The sequence below is a fragment of the Doryrhamphus excisus genome, chromosome 14 (genome assembly GCF_030265055.1).
Source record: "Doryrhamphus excisus isolate RoL2022-K1 chromosome 14, RoL_Dexc_1.0, whole genome shotgun sequence".
Taxonomy (NCBI): domain Eukaryota; kingdom Metazoa; phylum Chordata; class Actinopteri; order Syngnathiformes; family Syngnathidae; genus Doryrhamphus; species Doryrhamphus excisus.
Window position 1 is genome coordinate 16,315,933 of NC_080479.1, and position 21,732 is coordinate 16,337,664.

General features: G+C 34.4%; 1 protein-coding gene across 7 annotated transcripts in view; it reads right to left on the reverse strand.

Annotated features, from left to right (window-relative positions):
- The window catches only part of rbms3 (RNA binding motif, single stranded interacting protein), a 296,873-nt gene that overhangs the window by 54,087 nt on the left and 221,054 nt on the right, over positions 1–21,732 (reverse strand). For all 7 annotated transcript variants that reach the window (XM_058047024.1, XM_058047023.1, XM_058047022.1 and 4 more), the window contains one exon: positions 346–452. In XM_058047024.1, the coding sequence (XP_057903007.1) occupies positions 346–452 (107 nt within the window). The remainder of the gene's footprint in view (positions 1–345; positions 453–21,732) is intronic.

The following is a 21,732-nucleotide window of genomic DNA, read 5'->3' on the forward strand; positions in this document are numbered from 1 at the left end:
GAAGAACATGCAAACACAACACAGAGATGACCGAGGGTGGAATTGAACTCGGGTCTCCAAGCCGTGTGGCCTGCGCACTAACCACTTTCTATGCCGTATGTCCTCCAATGAACTGCTTTGCTCAGACACAATGCAGAATGGGAAACTTCAAAACTCATATTGGTACTTCTTTGTATATTTTTAGGTACACCTTTGGAGTGTTAAGTTACTGTGTGATGAGTTTAGTGTTTTTTTTGCAAGCATAAACATGGCTAAATAAAATAGTGGACATAGACATGTTGTTTTCTATAATAGACACCACATTGAAGAGAAGTCGGTATATTCGGTGATGGGGGTGACACTCACCTCGCCTTCTCTGTGCCACGGCCTCCCGTTCTGAGGATACTTGCTCTGACTCTGCCGCTTCTTCTGGCCTCCGTCTGCAAATTTACACAGTAGAGGCTCTGTGGGAGCTGCAGGGGAGAAGACAAAGGCACGTTACAGAGGAAAGTATCTTGTGACCTCACTGCGGCCCTCCTCTTACACCATATTCCTACACGGCTGATATTGGCAGGCCCGCAACCGAAACCATCTCCAGCTGGCAATGCATGAGACGGCATTTTGGAGTATTGTTGAAATAATAATCACGCTCATAAATACCTCTGAGATGGTGAAGTGGCAGCGATCTGTCAACCTAAGCTTTTTCTAACAAGGCGTTCCTGTTTGTTGTCGTTTTTACTTCAACAGTATGGTCTCTTTATTTTCTATGGCATTCCCATCACGGGAATCATGGGAGTTAAGCCGACTGCAGTATTTAACGTGACTGCTGGTGGATGAGAGTGGAATCTAACGTGACATGACAAAAACAACAAAGTGGTGTTGCAGACCCAAAAAAGGGATGAAGATGAACAAAAAACATATTAACAAAAAATACAAACCAGAAAGCCCAGATTGACAGGAACGAAGGCCAATAACAATGCATGTATTGTGCATGGTGTGTTGCATAAAGACATGACAGTAAAAAATGCTTGTGACTAAGTAGCTCCCTGTGTTTTATTTGGATACTAAATTCATGTAGACTCAACCATCAGCAAGAAAAAAAAGTTCTACTTCAGAACTAACAAAGAACACTAAACTCATCACACAGCAACTTAACACCTATAATATATAATAAATATACAAACAAGTACCAATACAAGCTTTCATTCATTCATTCATTTTCTACCGCTTTTTCCTCATGGGGGGTGCTGGAGCCTATCCCAGCTGTCTTTGGGCGAGAGGCGGGGTACACCCTGGACTGGTGGCCAGCCAATCACAGATTTTGAAAAACAACCATTCACACTCACATTCATACCTATGGACAATTTGGAGTCGCCAATTAACCTAGCAAGTTTTTGAAACCGGAGTACCCGGAGAAAACCCACGCATGCACGGGGAGAACATGCAAACTCCACACAGAGATGGCCGAGGGTGGAATCGAACCCTGGTCCTCCTAGCTGTGAGGTCTGCGCGCTAACCACTCATCCACCGTGCCGCCCAATACAAGCTTAAAATGGAAAAACAAAGGAATTTAAAAAAATTCCCATCTCTGTTAGGTATCTCTCTGCGGAGTTTGCACATTCTCCTCGTGCATGGGTGGGTTTACTCCCGAGTCTTGTTGCAATTGGTTGAGTCTGCATTAATTTTGCATCCAAATGAAGCAAAGGGGGCTACTTAGTTATTGGTATTGGTACTTGTTTGTATATTTATTATGGATTCTAGGTGTTAAGTTGTTGTGTGATGAGTTTAGTGTTCTTTGTTAGTTCTGAAGTAGAACTTAGCTGCACTACTGTATACGATGCAGGGTACAAACTTTAAGAACAGCTTATACACCGGAAATGATATATATATATTTTACTTGCTGTTGGTTGAGTCTACATGAGTCTACATTAATTTAGCATCTAAATAAAGCACAGGGAGGTACTTAGTAAACAACCTGACAGCTCTCCTGTCGTCACATTTGCATTACAGACCCAGTTGCAAAGTTGTTAAGTTGCTGTGTGATGAGTTTAGTATTATACTGGAAAAATGGACGGACTTGCCAATTTCCCTGAGGGAACCCCAAAGGGATTAATAAAGTATTTGGTTTGTCCGTAGAGGGGGCCAGTGGAGCTCAGAGGGAGGCTGACATCATTGCAGCACCCTGGCAAATACCAACAAATGCCTTCCTCAGATGCAATGCATTATGGGAAAATGTTTAAATACCTTTTTTCCCATTTTAAACTTGTATTGTCTGTATATTATTACGTATTATAGGTGTTAAGTTGTTGTGTGATGAGTTTAGTGTTTTTTGTTAGTTCTGAAGTAGAACTTAGCTACACTACTGTATACCATGCAGGGTACAAACTTTAAGAAGAGCTTATACACCGGAAATTATATACATCCTTTTTTTTTTTACTTGCTGTTCTTGCTGGCCAGTGGAGCTCAGAGGGAGGCTGATATCATTGCAGCACCCTGGCAAATACCATCAAATGCCTTCCTCAGATGCAATGCATTATGGAAAAATGTTTAAATACCTTTTTCCCCATTTTAAACTTGTATTGGTACTTGTTTGTATATTTATTATGTATTATAGTAGGTGTTAAGTTGCTGTGTGATGAGTTTAGTGTTTTTTGTTAGTTTTGAAGTAGAACTTAGCTACACTACTGTATACAATGCAGGGTACACTCATTAAGAACAGCTTATACACCGGAAATTATATATATAATTTTTTTTTACTTGCTGTTGGTTGAGTCTACATTAATTTAGCATCCAAATGAAACACAGGGAGCTACTTAGTTACGAGCATTTATGTCCGCCTTTGAAGTTTTGGTACTGTATATTGTAAACATAAATCACCAACACCGGGATGAAATGTTCGCTACCTAGGATGGCCTGACCTTCAGAACCGTACAGATCAGCAAACTTATCCAAACAGCGCTGCTGTGCACCTGTTGGCCTATAAACAACCTGACAGCTTCTCCTGTCGTCACATTTGCATTACAGACTCAGCCACTCATGAACCGGCTTCTCTCAGACCAGTGACAAGTCTCCCCGCAGAGGGGTGAGCGGAGGGACATTTCGCCGCAGTGATGCCAGAGATGACACCCACACAGACAGAACTGCTGACACTTTCATCTCCACTCACAGATGCTAATCGTGACACAGTATCACACAATGGGAGGGGGGGGGGGACGATGCGGATAAATCGCAGACAATAAAACAGCAATAAAAGTGAAATGAGCGTAGGGCAAGGGACTAATGAAATGATTAGGGCATTAATGAGCTAACGTTGTGATTTGTGTCTTCATTTTTATCTTCTGGTGTGTTGTTGTTGTTGGAAATGGACATTTCGGGTAAGAGTTCAACGGCAATGGTCTTGCAATCCATTTGGGATAGCACTATATCACTGAAAAATGTGTTTTTACAGTTTTTATATAAATCAAGTGCTGCACGGTGGACAAGTGGTTAGCGCGCAGACCTCACAGCAAGGAAACCCAAGTTCAATTCCACCCTCAGGCCATCTCTGTGTGGAGTTTGCATGTTCTCCCCTCACATTCCAAAAACATGCTAGGTTAATTAACGACTCCAAATTGTCCATAGGTATGAATGTGAGTGTGAATGGTTGTTTGTCTATATGTGCCCTGTGATTGGCTGGCCACCAGTCCAGGGTGTACCCTGCCTCTCGCCCCAAAGACAGCTAGGATAGGCTCCAGCACCCCCGCGACCCTCATGACGATAAGCGACAGAAAATTAATGAATGAATTAATTAATATAAATCAAGTTTTGGCAAAATTTTGGGGCAAAATATTTTGCTCACGGGCGGCACGGCGGTCAAGTGGTTAGCGCGCAGACCTCACAGCTAGGAGACCAGGGTTCAATTCCACCCTCGGCCATCTCTGTGTGGAGTTTGCATGTTCTCCCCGTGTATGCGTGGGTTTTCTCCGGGTACTCCGGTTTCCTCCCACATTCCAAAAACATGCTAGGTTAATTGGCGACTCCAAATTGTCCATAGGTATGAATGTGAGTGTGAATGGTTGTTTGTCTAGCCAATCACAGGGCACATATAGACAAACAACCATTCATGAGGAGAACAGGGTGGAATTGAACTCGGGTCTCATTGCTGTGTGGCCTGCGTGCTGACCACTTGTCCAACACAATTATCTTATCAAATTTTTCTTCATATTTCTACAATACTAGATAATATAGGGTTGCTATTTCATATCCAGAGGGCTCTAATAATCTTTAAAAAAAAACAGGTTTTCCATACTATAAATACAGAATTGATAAATGAAGACTCCTATATCACAAAAATTCACTTATCACAGTCGGGTCTGAAACCAATTAACCAAAGTAAACGAGGGATTATTATAATTGGATTTACATTATTTCCTAGGAAAAACATCGCCTATTTAAAATGAATTGGTGTCAGAAGAACGGGATGATAATTAATCAATCAATTAATCGATAAATAAATTAATCAGGTAACATGTAAACTGTACCCAACCCTATTCTACGTATTTCTTCCCAGTCTACGCAAAAAGGGGATGGCGATAGCTGCTTCCTCTATATTGCAGATACTGTATGTATGTACACAGAGTGTAATAAATTGTATTTTTCCACAAAAAAAATAAATTATGAAAATCTAAAGTTACCTATAAATCTAAATTGCTTTTGAAAAAACAATGTGAGATTGTATGATCTCAGTCATATTGACAGCAACCGTTGGATGCATGGATGCACATCAGCACATCATACATCAATGTCAGGCCGTTTTATTCTCATCCGCTACTCACAACTGAACTCAACTGCAGCAAAAAAAAAAAAAAAAAAAAAAATCAGAAATCAGTGTCGGGTTCCCTTCCAAGGGAATAATAAAAAGGGTTTGATTGGTGAATCACGTTCAAGACCAACTCTGTTAACGAAAAAAAAAAAAAAAAGTCTCTCATTCCCGCTCAAAGCCAAGCAGTTTTGGATTATTTTAAACCTGCAAAAACCTGAGGGGATGCAAAAATAATTCTTCGAAGCTTCTTGGACAGCTTGATCAGTTTTACGGCAAGGACGTGTTGAAGAGCATTGGAACAAGAAAGAAAGAAAGAAAGAAAGAAAGGAAGACATAGTGGAATGCAGGTGTTCCCTGACGCCGCTCTCGGATATCGCTAATTGGATCAACAACTGTCTGATTCCTATCAGCCGGCTTGACCTGTCTGCCCAGATTGGGGAGGCTGTGTCTTATAAGGAAGAGGAAGCTGAAAAAAACTACACAACATAGTAGCGCAAACGCTACACAACTACTATACCAGCAAAAGTGAAGTAATAATAATATTCATGTTATATTAAACACATTTATGGTATACAAACCAATACATGTTTTGAGGTAATATCGTTCAATACACTCAATTGCTCAAAACATGATTTTTTAATGCAAAATGTTTAGCCTGAGGTAGAAGCTGTACCATTACACGACCAGGGACTATGCAAACTGTCAATCATAGCAGCTATAAATGTGGAATCAAATTACTTACTTACTGCAAAATGAGGGCCCTCATGGATTGTGGAATTGGTTAACTTTATAATCCTAGTGATACTGTATTAAATATAAATTTCAATACTTGAAAAATGGATGGACTTGCCAATTTCCCTGAGGGAACCCCAAAGGGATTAATAAAGTATTCTTTTTGTCTGTAGAGGGGGCCATTGGAGCCCAGAGGGAGGCTGACATCATTGCAGCACCCTGGCAGATACCAACAAATGCCTTACTTATGGGAAATGTTTAAATACCATTTTTTCCATTTTAAACTTGTATTGGTACTTGTTTGTATATTTATTATGTAATATAGGTGTTAAGTTGCTGTGTGATGAGTTTAGTGTTATACTGGAAAAATGGACGGACTTGCCAATTTCCCTGAGGGAACCCCAAAGGGATTAATAAAGTATTCTGTTTGTCTGTAGAGGGGGCTAGTGGAGCCCAGAGGGAGGCTGACATCATTGCAGCACCCTGGCAGATACCAACAAATGCCTTACTTATTGGGAAATGTTTAAATACATTTTTTTCCATATTAAACTTGTATTGGTACTTGTTTGTATATTTATTATGTATTATAGGTGTTAAGTTGCTGTGTGATGAGTTTAGTGTTATACTGGAAAAATGGACAGACTTGCCAATTTCCCTGAGGGAACCCCAAAGGGATGAATAAGGTATTCTGTTTGTCTGTAGAGGGGGCTAGTGGAGCCCAGAGGGAGGCTGACATCATTGCAGCACCCTGGCAAATAGTAACAAATGCCTTCCTCAAAATGCAATGCATTATGGGAAAATGTTTAAATACATTTTTTTCCATTTTAAACTTGTATTGGTACTTGTTTGTATATTTATTATGTTTTATAGGTGTTTAGTTGCTGTGTGATGAGTTTAGTGTTCTTTGGTAGTTCTGAAGTAGAACTTGGATACGATGCAGTATCTGATGGCTCCTTTGCCTTTTCTTGTTTTTCATGCTGCCCTTCTTGTATTCAATGCAGTATTTCCTGTTGCACTTCCTGTTTTAAAATGGAGAAACCCACTGCTAACAGCTAACTAATGTTCACCTTACCCTAAATGAGTAACCACGGGCGATGCACAACCACTGCAGCAGTGCAATGTCACCATTTTGGACTCGGGAATAGTCCCCCCCCCCAACTGAGGATGGAAAGCACGCAATGACCCTTCCTGATAGGAAGAACTTTGATGGATCACAGTCGATAGCTCTCACAAGGCGCTGTCCTTGCATCCTTCATCATGGAAATGAAGACAGTCCGCCACTGGTTTGGCTGACAGGGGACGGCACATATGGCTGAAAGACACTTGAAGTCTAAGATGACACTATAGATTACAGGGAGGGGAAAAGGGAAGAGCTCGGAACGTGGGTGGCGGAGGCTTGATCGATGAGCCGCTGTATACTCGGAGAGTGATGTGATGTAGGTTACGTCTTACATGGTAAACCATCTCCAATAGCAGGGCTATATCTAGCCATCTATTTATCATTGTTATACACGGAAAAAAAGAAACTTGCCATTACAGGTAAAAAAAAGCCAACATTAGTGTTTACACAGCAAACGTAGTCACAGAACTTAAAATAGGACCAAACGATTGGTCACTCTTCCTTTCACCACTCGGACACAGCTTGAAGAAACGTTCATATAATAAGGCTTCAGTCAAATTCTAACTAAAACACTGGATTTCAGATTACAATTGAATGCATCCCATAATCAGTTCAAAAAAAGGAGTAGGAAGAAGCAAAGCTTATTAAATCCTACCCCTCCATCTGGTACTTTTACAATCAGTAACTGTTACATTTGTTCACTTCCTGCTTTCCTAATATAATTAAAGTTTTAAAATTAAAATTAAAATTAAAATTAAAATTAAAATTAAAATTAAAATTAAAATTAAAATTAAAATTAAAATTAAAATTAAAATTAAAATTAAAATTAAAATTCTCAAATTTTTAAATTTTGATTAATTTTAATTAAACAGTAACTTAAACTTGAATTTTAATTTTAATCAAAATATTACAACTAGATATGATAAAAAATAATGTTAAATGTCTAAATTTAAATATTAAACACGAATAACAATTTTTAAGTACATCTTAAATGTAAATGCAAGTGTTATGTAAATCTTAAAAATAAATGTTAGATCTGAAAGTAAACAAAACTTCAATATAAAAATAAAATCTAAATGTTAAAAATACATGTAAAATTTTAATTTTAATATTACAACTAGATATGCAAAAAAATAATGTTAAATCTAAATTTAAATATTAAATATGAAGAACAAATTTTTAAGTACATTCATTCATTCATTCATTTTCTACCGCTTTTTCCTCACGAGGGTCGCGGGGGTGCTGGAGCCTATCCCAGCTGTCTTCGGGCGATTTCAATTTCAATTTCAATTTTAATTTTAATTTTAATTTTTTTCACTTACCAAAGTGCGAGGTGATATGACCTAATATAGTTAAAAAATATATTTTTTATTTTTTGGGGGTTTAAAAAAATTTTTTTTTTGTTTTTATTTTATTTTTGTCACGTACCAAAGTATGAGGTGATATGACCATAAATTACATATGATGATATATGTGATATATATGATACATTTGATATATATATGATATATGACGATTCATAAACGATTCATCACTTGTCCTTTGACCGCCCAACAGAGTGAACACGACTGTTAGGACTCAGCTTAAAGAACCGTTCATATAATAAGGCTTCAGTCAAATTCTAACAAAAACACTTGATTTCTTACATCCTTACAGTGCAAAACTGCAATATTATGGTCTGTTTTTTTTTTTTTTCCCTCCAAGACAGTTTTAGCATTGGTGGACAGACTGCGCCTGTGGGCTTTACTGGCGCTTTCCCTGTCTGTGTCACTGTCTGTGTGGGCTGACACTGAAACTAACCGCATCCCTGTTAGCTGAATACTAGAACACGGAGAAAGCCTCCAGTGACCCGTGAAAGCTCCCATCCGTGGAGATAAATTATATACTGTACGTATATACATATATACGTAAGGGCGCTTTGATTCCACCCGACCTACGGAATATTGATGGGAGCGGAGCGGCATCAGGAAAATAGCAGGAGTGTTCAAGTTAGAATCAATTTGGAACAACATATTGTGTAACTTTGGGTTTTTATTCTTCCATAAGAATAAAAGGAACACGCAAAAATGTTTTAAAATCAAAAACCGGTTATCCATGAGCCGTCATTTGCTCTCAGCAAGTTTTTTCGATGATGTTCGGTTGAACGGTTCAAGCGGTTTTGGAAGTCGATTTACCAACTAAAATGTAAAATTAAAAATCCCACTACAGCTGATATATTTTGATATATTTTTATTTTTCTCCCTATTTAGCTCGCTCTCCTCGCATTTAAATTACAAGTTAAACGGTTGAATCTAAATGATAAACTTAAAAACAAATATTAAATTTAACTATGAATCAACATATCACAACTAGATATGATAAAAATAAATGTCAAATCGAACAATAAGTCAAAATATTAAAATATAGATTGTAATAAACAAATAAATAAAAATAAAATAAAAATAAATTCAACATAATAAATGTTAAATCTTACTATAAGTCAAAATATTACATGATGGATTGTAATAAATAAATAAAAATAAAATTAAATAAATACATAAAAATTTATGTTAAATCTAACTAGAAGTCAAAATATTACAAGATAGATTTAACATTTATTTTTATCATATCTATCTATCTTGTAATATTTTGACTTATAGTTAGATTTAACATTTATTTTTATCATATCTAATTATAAATCAAAATATTACAACTAGATATGATAAAATAAATGTTAAATCTAAATTTTAATAATAAATATGAATAAAAAAAATTTAGATCCATCTTAAATGTAAATGTAAAAATGTTATATAAATCTAAAAAAATGTTAGATATCAACATAAATAAAACTTCAATATAAAAATGAAATGTTAATGTTAAAAATACTTATCAATACATAATTCAATATCAATAATAATATAAATAAATATTAAAATTGAATATAAAAATTAAAACAATGTTATGCAAAAAATATAAATAGATATATAAATGTTAAAATGTTAAATATAAATATAAAGATTTTATCCGAATCTAAATATATAACTGAAATTTCAATATAAATAAAACATTTAAATTAAATTATAAAAATAATTAAATCTAAATGGTAAATGTAAATCTAATTGTAAATTGTAGAAAAACAATACATGTAAATATAAAATATTTAATCTCTCTATAAATGTGACAAATATTAATTCTAAAAATTTAACTATTTTATTTTAAATGCTAAATATAAATATTAACCCTAACTAAAATGTTAATTACACCACTGTCTTATGGATGACAGGTAGTCTGACATCTATTTTACTGTCATCTTTGATGACCTGGTGACCAGTCCAGGGCGTACCCTCCCTCTCAACTCAAAATATGAATATGAATTTTTGTTTGCTATGTATTATCACTATCGATACAGGCAATAGATAGTTGTATTTAAAGGCGGGCATTTGCTCGTCACGCATGCTATTTTCGGCGGAGCAATGCTTGACATTTAAAGAGTTACGCAAATTCACACCCAAGGTGCATTTCAAACAGCCCTCTATTGTTGGCCAAAGAGGAAATCAAACGAAAAATTGGATTTTGGGGGGCTTATCTAAATGGTGCCTTGCCTCTCATTTAATATCAGCACTGGTCCAGGGATTCAAAATGACTTTTCACTTAACGCTAACCTTTGGGCTACCACTGGCTGAAATTGATTATGACACTTCAACAGAGGCAGAAAATATGCTTGGAAATGAAATGCAAGAAGGAGCAGCGTAGTTTACGGGGGAACAAAAAACAAAAACAAACATAACAGTGGTTCCACGACATAGGTTTCCGACCATTGGGAAAATTTAATTACCAGAAAATGGTAATGGTTTTATTTCATATGAACATGCATCAGATTACAATTGAATGCATCCCATAATCAGTTCACAGTTCCACATGTCCAAAAGGAGTAGGAAGAAGCAAAGCTTATTAAATCCTACCCCTCCGTGTGGTACTTTTACAATCAGTAACTGTTACATTTGTTCACTTCCTGCTTTCCTAATATAATGTAAGTTTTTTTTATTTGAATTTTTATACTAATAAATTAAATTTAAATTTAAATTTTAAAAAACTTTTGCAATCAGTAACTGACATTTGTTCACTTCCTGCTTTCCTAATATAATTAAAGGTTGTTTTTTATTTTTTAATTTTCAATTTTAATTTTTATCCTACTATAATTTAAGTTTTTTTTAATTTTAATTTAAATTTAAGCTAATATAAGTTAAGTTTTTTTAAATTTAAATGTAAACTTTTTATCCTAATATATATATTTTTTTTCATTTAAATTTTAACCTAACATAACTTAAGTTTTTCAAACTTTTTAATCCTAATATAATTTGAGTTTTTTTTAATTAAAAAAATGTTAATTATATTATATTATTATTTTTTTTTATTTAAAAAAATGTTAATTATATTAGGATAAAATTTTCTATTTAAATTTTAAAAACTTAATTAACTTAATTTTAAAAAACTTATTACTTCCTTTTTATTCCTAATATAATTTAAGTTTTTTAAATGTACATTTTACACTTTTTGAATGTAAATTTAAATTAAAAAAACTTAAATTATATTAGGAATAAAAAGTTTTTAAAATTAAGTTAATTAAGTTTTTTAAATTTAAATGGAAAATTTTATCCTAATGTAATTAACGTTGTTTAAATTTTAAAAACTTAAATTATATTAGGATAAAAAGTTACATTAAAATAAAAAAAAACTAAATTATATTACGATAAAAATTAAAATTAACTAAATGTACCGAAGTATAAGTACCTAATATAGTTACATTTTTAATTTTTTTATTTTTAAATAAAAAAAAAAAAGTTTCATTTTTGTCACTATTAACTATATCAGCAAGTTAAAGTATTTGCAATTTTAGAAATAAGAAGTAGAAAATAAATGAATTATCAATAAAGAGTCATCAATACTATATCTCGGAGGGATCGATACGCCGTAGCCTGGCTGTAGTGTCCACAGGCTGAGGGTCACAAGTCTATTGTAGCAGGACCGGCCGAATCGATAACGTCACTGGTGATTGACGATCGATGCCGCCGGTGATGTTGATTTATGTTCAATGAAGGAGGGCAGCTGAATATTAAAAAGGGGAATCTATGTGTCCGACCCGTTACTGTAGCTGATTGGAAATCAATAACATCAGCGTGGTTGACTTGGGGATCAGGTGACTTTGTGCGCCGACAATACGTGGGAGATATAGCGTCGTGCTGCAGAGCCCGGAATGAATGCGATGCTGAAAGGAGCTTTTCACCGCTTTAGAGGAGCTGCAGGTGCTCTTCCTGAAGATACGCAGGAGCAAAGGATTGTGGGAAAAAAGACCTGCTCGATCATTTTTTTTACACTATTTTGTCTCATAAAAATCAAATAAGCTGCTCACTCCAGAAGTTGTCTTTTAACTCGACTTGCAAAAGTCAAACGTCCATGATGATTAAGGCGTCCATCGCAGTGGAGTAGAAAGGACCCTCACATGTGCAACGACGGAAAAATCCGGGGCCGAGGACCGGATTGGTGGGATGGGTTTTAATGCTGACTCATCCGACACTTGAGGTGACCCCCCCTCTGATGTTGATAGTACCGCACGCCCGCATGGACACACTGTCCTTATTCTTATACGCTGGTGATATACTTTAGATCAGTGGTTCCCAAAGTATGGTGGTACTGCAGGTGGGTCATTAAAAATATGATTCATTTTTGGAAATATTATTTTTATTGGAAAATATTTATTGCACGATTAAAAAAAAAAAATTACAGGCCAAAGTAATAAACCTATTGAGTGTTATTGACCTGTCACAATATTTTAGGAACCTTATACAGTTTATGATTGGAACGTACGTAGCTCTGTGGTCATTATGCCAGTCTTGAATGCAGTTATGAAAATTATGAGAATTAATTCTGTCTCGTGTGTACACCACAGATTAAAAGTTTGGGCTTCCTTTATCCTCCTGATTTCATTTCAATCCTGAATCATAATAATAATAAGGTTTTATATATATATATATATATATATATATATATATATATATATATATATATAACATTTTATATTAAATATTAAGAATACGACTACTAATAAAATTATTATTATTATTATTATTATTATTATTATTATTATTATTCAGGATTGAAATGAAATAATAATAATAATGTTATATATATATATATATATATATATATATATATATATATATATATATATATATATATATATATATATATATATATATAATATTTTATAATAATACTACTACTAATAAAATATATTATTTTTATTATTATTTACTACTTCATTTCAATCCTGAATCTAAATAATAATAATAATTATTATGTACGACATGTTTTTAAGACGAAATGCTGTGTTCTCAGAGTACTTAACTTATAATAATACTAATAATAATACTACTACTACTACTACTAATAATAATAATAATGTATTGCTGGGTGGCGCAGCCCACGTTGTGGTAATTTGTTCCAGTGTACCCACTGGCACGAGTGACAACAGCCCGGCAAAGTTGCAGACAAAGCTTAGCTCCGACCTGGTCTATTCGGGGCGCAGGCGAAGCGCAGGTAAAGCGCAGCCTGTGTAATGGTAAATTGGCTGACACGTCATCAAAACCTCACATACAGATTTTTCAGTGTTGCGCACATTTCAGTGAAAAAAAAACAATTACAGCAACCAATATTTAATGTAAGAGGCGTGGGTGCGCGGCGCTGCGCCAGACTGAACTGCTCACAAAATTTCCAAAGTGCACTGGCACACCCTTGTTGGCGCCACACATGCGCCTGCCAGTATTTTGACTTAACATACTAACCTTTTCCACAACCTAATTCCCCCCAAATTACAACTTTTAGTTTAATTTATTTTTTAATTTTTAAATTGTTTTAATTTTTCTTGCTATTATGACAATTTTTAATTTTTTAATTGTCACCTTTATGTTATCATAATTTTTCCTTTTTCCTAATATTATGACATTATTCCTGTAAAACCACAACTTTTTCTTGTTTGATTACAGCTTTTTGCTCTTATTACTTTTACTTTATTTTTGTTTATTTTAGTTTTCATGTTCCCTGGGCTGCATTTTGGACACCCATGCTCTAGTGCAACCTCTGCCCCCGAGTGGTTCCAATTTACAGAGCTAATTTGAAACCGCAATGAGAACAGAACATGGCCTATTTCAGAAAAAAAAATCGAGGGTCATCTTTCAACTGGCTCGATTCCGCCTTTTGCACTAACACATCAGCAGCACTTAATCCTATAGATCATATATAGCGAGGCCAGAGTTCCGGGCAGGCTTATGTTTAACCTTAGAGTTTCCACTATCTGGACTTTTTCTCCGAGAAGAGATCAGTACGAAACACTCGGTTAGATTGCCGTCAGTCCTCACGATAATGTCCAAAGCACCGATTGGGCAATTTTGTTCTAAGGAATTGCAATTCAGGTTCCTGGATGAGGATATGAGTACTTCAAAAATAATTGTTATCATAATAAACAAACAGTCTATGAGCGTTTACTCAAATTAACAATACATTGAAAGTTAGATGTTTCATATGGGATTTGTCGAGACAGAATTAGCACGAAACTTCAAAGGGTGCATTAAAAATGCTCATTATTCATTTCTTTCTTAGGTATGCTCTTTGTTCTTGCTTTTGGCTTTCCGAAAAAACCCATAGATGTGCTGTCTGTACCTTGATATGACAACAACATGATGACTGTGTGAATGCTGAGTAGCATCACTGGTTGACATACTGTGTTGGGGTCCATTACTGTAACATCCCACTTATTGTACAGGGTGGTAGATTGACCGTCTCGCAACCCAATGACTGCTGGTTCGATCATCAGTTCCTGTGTTGTAATCGTTTCAACAGTTATGCTCCATTTTTACATTCCTGCGTTTCAATCATTTCTCAATCGCTGAGTGATTGCAAATTAAAATTAAAATTGTACATGTATTTTTAACATTTACATTTAGATTTTATTTTTATATTGAAGTTTTGTTTACGTTGAGATCTAACATTTATTTTTAAGATTTACATAACATTTACATTTAAGATGTTTTTAAAAATGTGATATTTTATTTATTAATATATATATATATACATATTTAAAATTAAAATAAAAAAACAAACTTAAATTATATTAGGAAAAAAAATAAAAATAAAAAACCTTAAATTATATTAGGAAAGCAGGAAGTGAACAAATGTAACAGTAACAGTAAATGTAACAGTAACAGTAATTTAACTTTTTATCCTAATATGATTTAAGTTTATTAAATTAAATTTAATTTTATCCTAATATAATTTAAGTTTTTTTAAAATATAAATTTAAATAAAAGAACTTAAATTATATTAGGATAAAATTTTAATATAATTTAAGTTTTTTTATTTTAATTTAAATTTTTATCCCAATATAATTTAAGTTTTTTTAATTTAATCTAATTTTATCCTAATATAATTTTAGGTTTTTTTTAATATAAATTTATTTTTTTTAATTTAAATTTAATTTAATTTTATCCTAATATAATTTAAGTTTTTTTAAATATAAATTTAAAAAACTTAAATTATATTCAGATAAAATTTTAAATAAAAAAACTTAAACTATAATAGGATAAAATTTTTAATTAAAATAAAAAAATAAATTATACTAGGATAAAAATTTAAATTACAAAATAAAAAAACTAACTTTAAATTATATTAGGAAAGCAGGAAGTGAACAAATGTCACAGTTACTGATTGCAAAAGTACCAGATGGAGGGGTAGGATTTAATAAGCTTTGCTTCTTCCTACTCCTTTTGGACATGTGGAACTGTGAACTGATTATGGGATGCATTCAATTGTCATCTGATGCATGTTCAAATGAAATAAAACCCTTACCATAATTAAAAGAATAACAAGTACGAGTATGAGGTTCATCCATGACCCATTCTAGGAAACAATACTTTAGTATAATTTGTATGAATTTGCTTCAATGGCAGTGCACCATCATCATATCAGAGCTATATTCATAGACAAAAAAGCCCATTTTGAGTCATCCTAAACTCAGATGTAATGAAAGGCTTTGTTTTTCTCAGTCGGCATTAATGGATCCCAATCAATGTGGGAGAGCCATGCTTGTTCTCCACGTGTCCTGACCCTTGGGGAAAACACAGAGCGGTAATGTGGGAGAGGAAAGATATTGACACACAACATCGATATCTTTCAGCTTCCCAAGCTACTACTGCTAGCTAATGCTGGAGACATGGCTGTCAAGGAGTCATTACCGCAGGATCAAGGACAGCGTAAAGTGGGCTGGAGAGTCTTTTTTTTGTCTGACACAAAAAAAAACCACAATGCGGAATCATACGCGGAATATACTGTCAAAACGGTTCTCGAGGCAACGAGCAGCATAATTGCGTTGATGAAACCAGTTCTTAATTAATTCCTCTGCAAGTTCAGTTAGCCGATTTGCGCCACAGGAACCTTAGAACTGCGGGAACTGTTGCCGAAATGGTCGTTTTTCAGGGTCAATCAAAGTCCATGATCGGGTTATAGTACTTAGACTTGGGTATCATTTACATATTATCCAATATCGGAATTGAACAGGTACTTATGAAGATAGAAAACAAACAAATTGTGTCCAAAAACAATGGCATTTTATTTGTATGGGATTTTTTTTAACATGCAAGTTGAACAGAATAGTAATTTAAACACCCGATGAGGCATCAATTATGTTCAATTCCGGTTCTGCATCCTGACAACTTTCCGATTGAGCGGGTACAAGATACCTCAATCGGATTGGGGAAAGGAATATTCCATTATATATTCATTCGGATAATTCCCCTGGAAATAAATTGATATTTAAACTCTTGTACTGTTATTGTCTACTGCAAGGGTTGCCAAACGTTCAATCCTGATCGACTGGTTGCTCTTAGGGACTTGCCAGGTCTATCGCAAATTCCCTTATGGGCGGAATTCATGTTTTTTAAGACTCATCTGTGTATAATCAGCACATGTCCACATTATTAAATGGAATATTGTGGCGTGCACGAGTCTGAGATGACTAGGCTACGAGGCATGAGCTATGAAAAAAAAGCATGTCATTGCATGAGATCATTACTCAATAACAGTCTGACACTATTATTTTAGAAACAGCATTAAATTCATCACACAGCAACTTCACACTCAAATGGTATACCTCGGAAATATACAAACATGGACTAATGCGGGTTTGGAAAAATGATGGACGGCACTGCAATACTGCCTTTGTCCACCGGAAGTCGCCAGATGACAGAGGCCAGAGGGAGGCTGACGTCATCGCATCACCCCAATGACTCTGTTGCTCCGATGAAATGATATGGGAAAACTTTAAAAGTCTCATATTGGTGCATGTTTGTAAATTTCTGAGGTAAAATTGCAAAAATATTTGAAAAAAATTACAATTATTAAAAAAATATTATTATTATTATTATTATTATTATTGGTAACAATAAACACAACATAACCACTGTTCAGAACAAAATAAAGCACACATAAGACTATTTTTAAGAGGTTACTTTCCTTGGCACTGTCGATCGGTGGTTTGGGGCAAGGGAGTAGAGGAGAGGAGTGGGGGGGGGGGGGGGCAACATTTAAAAGCTTACATGAAGCTACAAGGTGGAGTTCACCAGGGGCACAATGAATCAATAGCAGCTCAACTTAGAAATCTGCTGTATAATCCTTGCTCTCCAAGGCCATTTTGCTTTGCAGCATGAAATTGGATACGCCCTGCCTACATCTCTCTTCGACACCCTTACCCCGCTCCCACAACATCGCTGCTGCACAAATAAGACATCCTGAAAAATCGATCGAGATGAATCTGCGTTAAATTATGTCTTGGCCTAAAAAAAAAAAAAAGGCTGCGACTAGCTCGACGAACTTCATAAATCTGTTTGTGTATGCGTAACAGGATCAGGGCAGGTAACACCTTCCTTTGGAGAAGGACACACAGTCAAAACTAATTATGGAACCAGGAAGTGTGAATTATCATTGTAGTAGACGTTTCATCTTACCGAAAATTAAAAAAGGTGGTTTGAAAGAGAAGTGAAAGGAGCTACGTCAAAGTTGAGAAAACCATCTCTGAACAGAGGAGGAGATGTACGACAGTACCCCCTCCATCTGGTACTTTTACAATCAGTAACTGTTACATTTGTTCACTTCCTGCTTTCCTAATATAATTAAAGTTTTTTTTTAATTATTTTTTAATCTTCATTTTAATTTTTATCCTAATTTTAATTTTTATCCTAATTTTAATTTTAATTTTTATCCTAATAAGGATAAATGTTTTCTATCTAAATTTCAATATTAAATATGAATAACACATTTTTAAATACATCTTAAATGTAAATGTAAGTGTTATGTAAATCTTAAAAATAAATGTTAGATCTCAACGTAAACAAAACTTCAATATAAAAATATAATCTAAATGTAAATGTTAAAAATACATAAAATAAATTTTAATTTTAATTTTAATTTTAATTTTAATTTTAATTTTAATTTTAATTTTAATTTTAATTTTAATTTTAATTTTAATTTTAATTTTAATTTTAATTTTAATTTTAATTTTAATTTTTTAATTTTAGCACCAGGAAGTGTGAATTATCATTGAGTAGACGTTTCAGTAGACGTCAAAGTTGAGAAACCATCTCTGAACAGAAGAGGAGGTGTACGACAGTACCCCCTCCATCTGGTACTTTTACAATCAGTAACTGTTACATTTGTTCACTTCCTGCTTTCCTAATATAATTTTATAAATTATCTATATAAGTTTTTTATTATTATTTTTTAATTTTAATTTTAATTTTAATTTTAATTTTAATTTTAATTTTAATTTTAATTTTAATTTTAATTTTAATTTTAATTTTAATTTTAATTTTAATTTTAATTTTAATTTTAATTTTAATTTTAATTTAACCATCTCTGAACAGAGGAGGAGGTGTACGACAGTACCCTCTCCTCCACATAATAATAATAGTAATTTTCCATCTCCACTGCTCTACTTATTTTGGATGTTCTTATTGTTATTGTGACACTTGCTGTTAACTTTTATTCTTCTATTGTAACTGTTGCAGTTTGAGATCATTAATTTGATGTAAAGTTACTAAAATAAAATAAAATAAAATAAAATAAAATAAAATAAAATAAAATAAAATAAAATAAAATAAAATAAAATAAAATAAAATAAAATAAAATAAAATAAAATAAAATAAAATAAAATAAAATAAAATAAAATAAAATAAAATAAAATAAAATAAAATAATTACTTAAACATTTGAACATTTTAAATGGCAGTTTAAAAGGCAAGGTTACTTTGTAGTGCTAAAGCTGCCCAATAATATTTGTGCTGTGTTTTGTAACAGAACAATTATGTGTGCACCAGTATGAGTATGAGTATAAAAAAAGCCTCTCTCATGACACTGAAAAAAACTACCAGAAAGATCTGTCTGTATTATATTGGATTGGATTTAGACATACTGTTGTGGGTGTAGATAGAAAACAAAAATGAGTGACAAAGGTGTAATTTCTGTCCTCCAAAGTGAGATTCCCACACCTCTGCGTGTGTCGGCTTCTCTGCTGGCAGGCAGTTGGATAAATGAATGGCTGTCCATTTGTGGAGGTCTGGTGAAGTGACAGAAATAACTCTGCTGACCACGCCGACCTCTGCTTGTTCCCACCCAACCTGCATCCCGTTCTAATGGAGGTTTGCGCTCTATTTTAGGGGAAGCGGCTCGATTTATCGCACTGCCCTTTTGCATCCTGGGACGGTGACATTGACTTGGGCAAGTGTAACTGATACCTACCCCCCCCCCCCCCTCCCCCACACACACCACCAGCACAACAGACTCATACTATCGCAGGACACAATCTATCTTGAAGTCATGCTGATATTCCTGCTTTATTCCTCCAAAAAACTCCGGGTACTCCGGTTTCCTCCCATATTCCAAAACCATGTCTATTATAAAAAACAATTCTATCTATTCCATCTATTATAGAAAAGCCATGTTTATGCTTGCAAAAAAAACACTAAACTCATCACACAGTAACTTAACACTCCAAAGGTGTACCTAAAAATATACAAAGAAGTACCAATATGAGTTTTGAGGTTTCCCATTCTGCATTGTGTCTGAGCAAAGCAGTTCATTGGAGGACATGCAGCATAGAAAGTGGTTAGTGCGCAGGCCACACAGCTAGGAGACCTGAGTTCAATTCCACCCTCGGCCATCTCTGTGTGGAGTTTGCATGTTCTCCCAGTGCATGCGTGGGTTTTCTCCGGGTACTCCGGTTTCCTCCCACATTCCAAAAACATGTCTATTATAGAAAACAACATCTATTACTTTATTTAGCCATGTTATACTTGCAAAAAACACTAAACTCATCACACAGTAACTTAACACTCCAAAGGTGTACCTAAAAAATATACAAAGAAGTACCAATACGAGTTTTGAAGTTTCCCATTCTGCATTGTGTCTGAGCAAAGCAGTTCATTAGAAAGTGGTTAGTGCGCAGGCCTCACAGCTAGGAGACCCGAGTTCAATTCCACCCTCAGCCATCTCTGTGTGGAATTTGCATGTTCTCCTTGTGCATGCGTGGGTTTTTTCCGGGTACTCCAGTTTCCTCCCACATTCCAAAAACATGCTAGGTTAATTAGCGACTCCAAATTGTCCATAGGTATGAATGTGAGTGTGAATGGTTGTTTGTCTATATGTGCCCTGTGATTGGCTGGCGACCAGTCCAGGGTGTATCCCGCCTCTCGCCCGAAGACAGCTGGGACAGGCTCCGCGACCCTCGTGAAGATAAGCGGTAGAAAATGAATGAACGAATGAATCTTCTACCTTCATGATGGTCTCCGTATTTGAACGGTTCGGACCGAGCATGTTCAGGTCTCATTTTACCCATAATTAGTTACTAAGAAGAAGAAAAGTCTGGAACTCCGTAGACCAAAGTCCACCTGCATATGGTCATTGAATCCAATCCAATAAAGGCTCAAGAAAATTGCACCGCACACGACATGGAGATAAAGAAAGTGAAGCATGAAAGACAACAGTCAGCAGGGGAAGAGAAAAGGGACAGATGAGAGAGAGGAAAAGCAAGGACAACAAAAGACGCTCCGTGATAAAGAGAGCCCGAGATAAAGGAGATCAACACTGGGACAGCTGGTCTGGCAGCACACGCAGGTCAAGCTCAGGAAGCCGGTGGAAAAAAAAAAAAAGTCAAAGTCACTCTTTCATCTCCGCCCCGCTGCAGATGCAGCAACCTTAACTCCTCAAACGTAACCTTGCAAAAACACCGTCTCATCCAACTTTCTCTTCTGCTTCCTAACACCACCCATCACTTTTTTTTTCCCCCTCACTGCCCTTTCCCATCTGTTCTCGCTGGCCTTCATCTCCAGTCTTGTCACGTTTATTAATCTTATTTTTTTTTTTTTTTTTTACCATCACACACAGACACGCCATACCTCTCTGTTTTTCTACCTCATTATGTATCTTTCTCCCAAGCAAACTCATTTATCTTACCTCTCCCTTGATTAGACGTGGCTGAGTGGAGAAAAAATAAAAAATAAAATAAAATAAAATAAAATAAAATAAAATAAAATAAAATAAAATAAAATAAAATAAAATAAAATAAAATAAAATAAAATAAAATAATTACTTAAACATTTTAACATTTTAAATGGCAGTTTAAAAGGCAAGGTTACTTGCCTTTTACTTGCCTTATTTTATTTTATTTTATTTTATTTTATTTTATTTTATTTTATTTTATTTTATTTTATTTTATTTTATTTTATTTTATTTTATTTTATTTTATTTTATTTTATTTTTCTCCACTCAGCCACGTCTAATCAAGGGAGAGGTAAGATAAATGAGTTTGCTTGAGAGAAAGATACATAATGAAGTAGAAAAACAGAGAGGTATGGCGTGTCTGTGTGTGATGGTTAAAAAAAAACAAAAAAAAATGAATTACTTGATTAGACGTGGCTGAGTGGAGAAGAGCTAAGTCCATCATTTCTACCAATAAAATAAAAAAAAAACTCGTACCAGAGACCGGTAAAAAAAAAGTGTTGGACTGGTTTGGACACAGA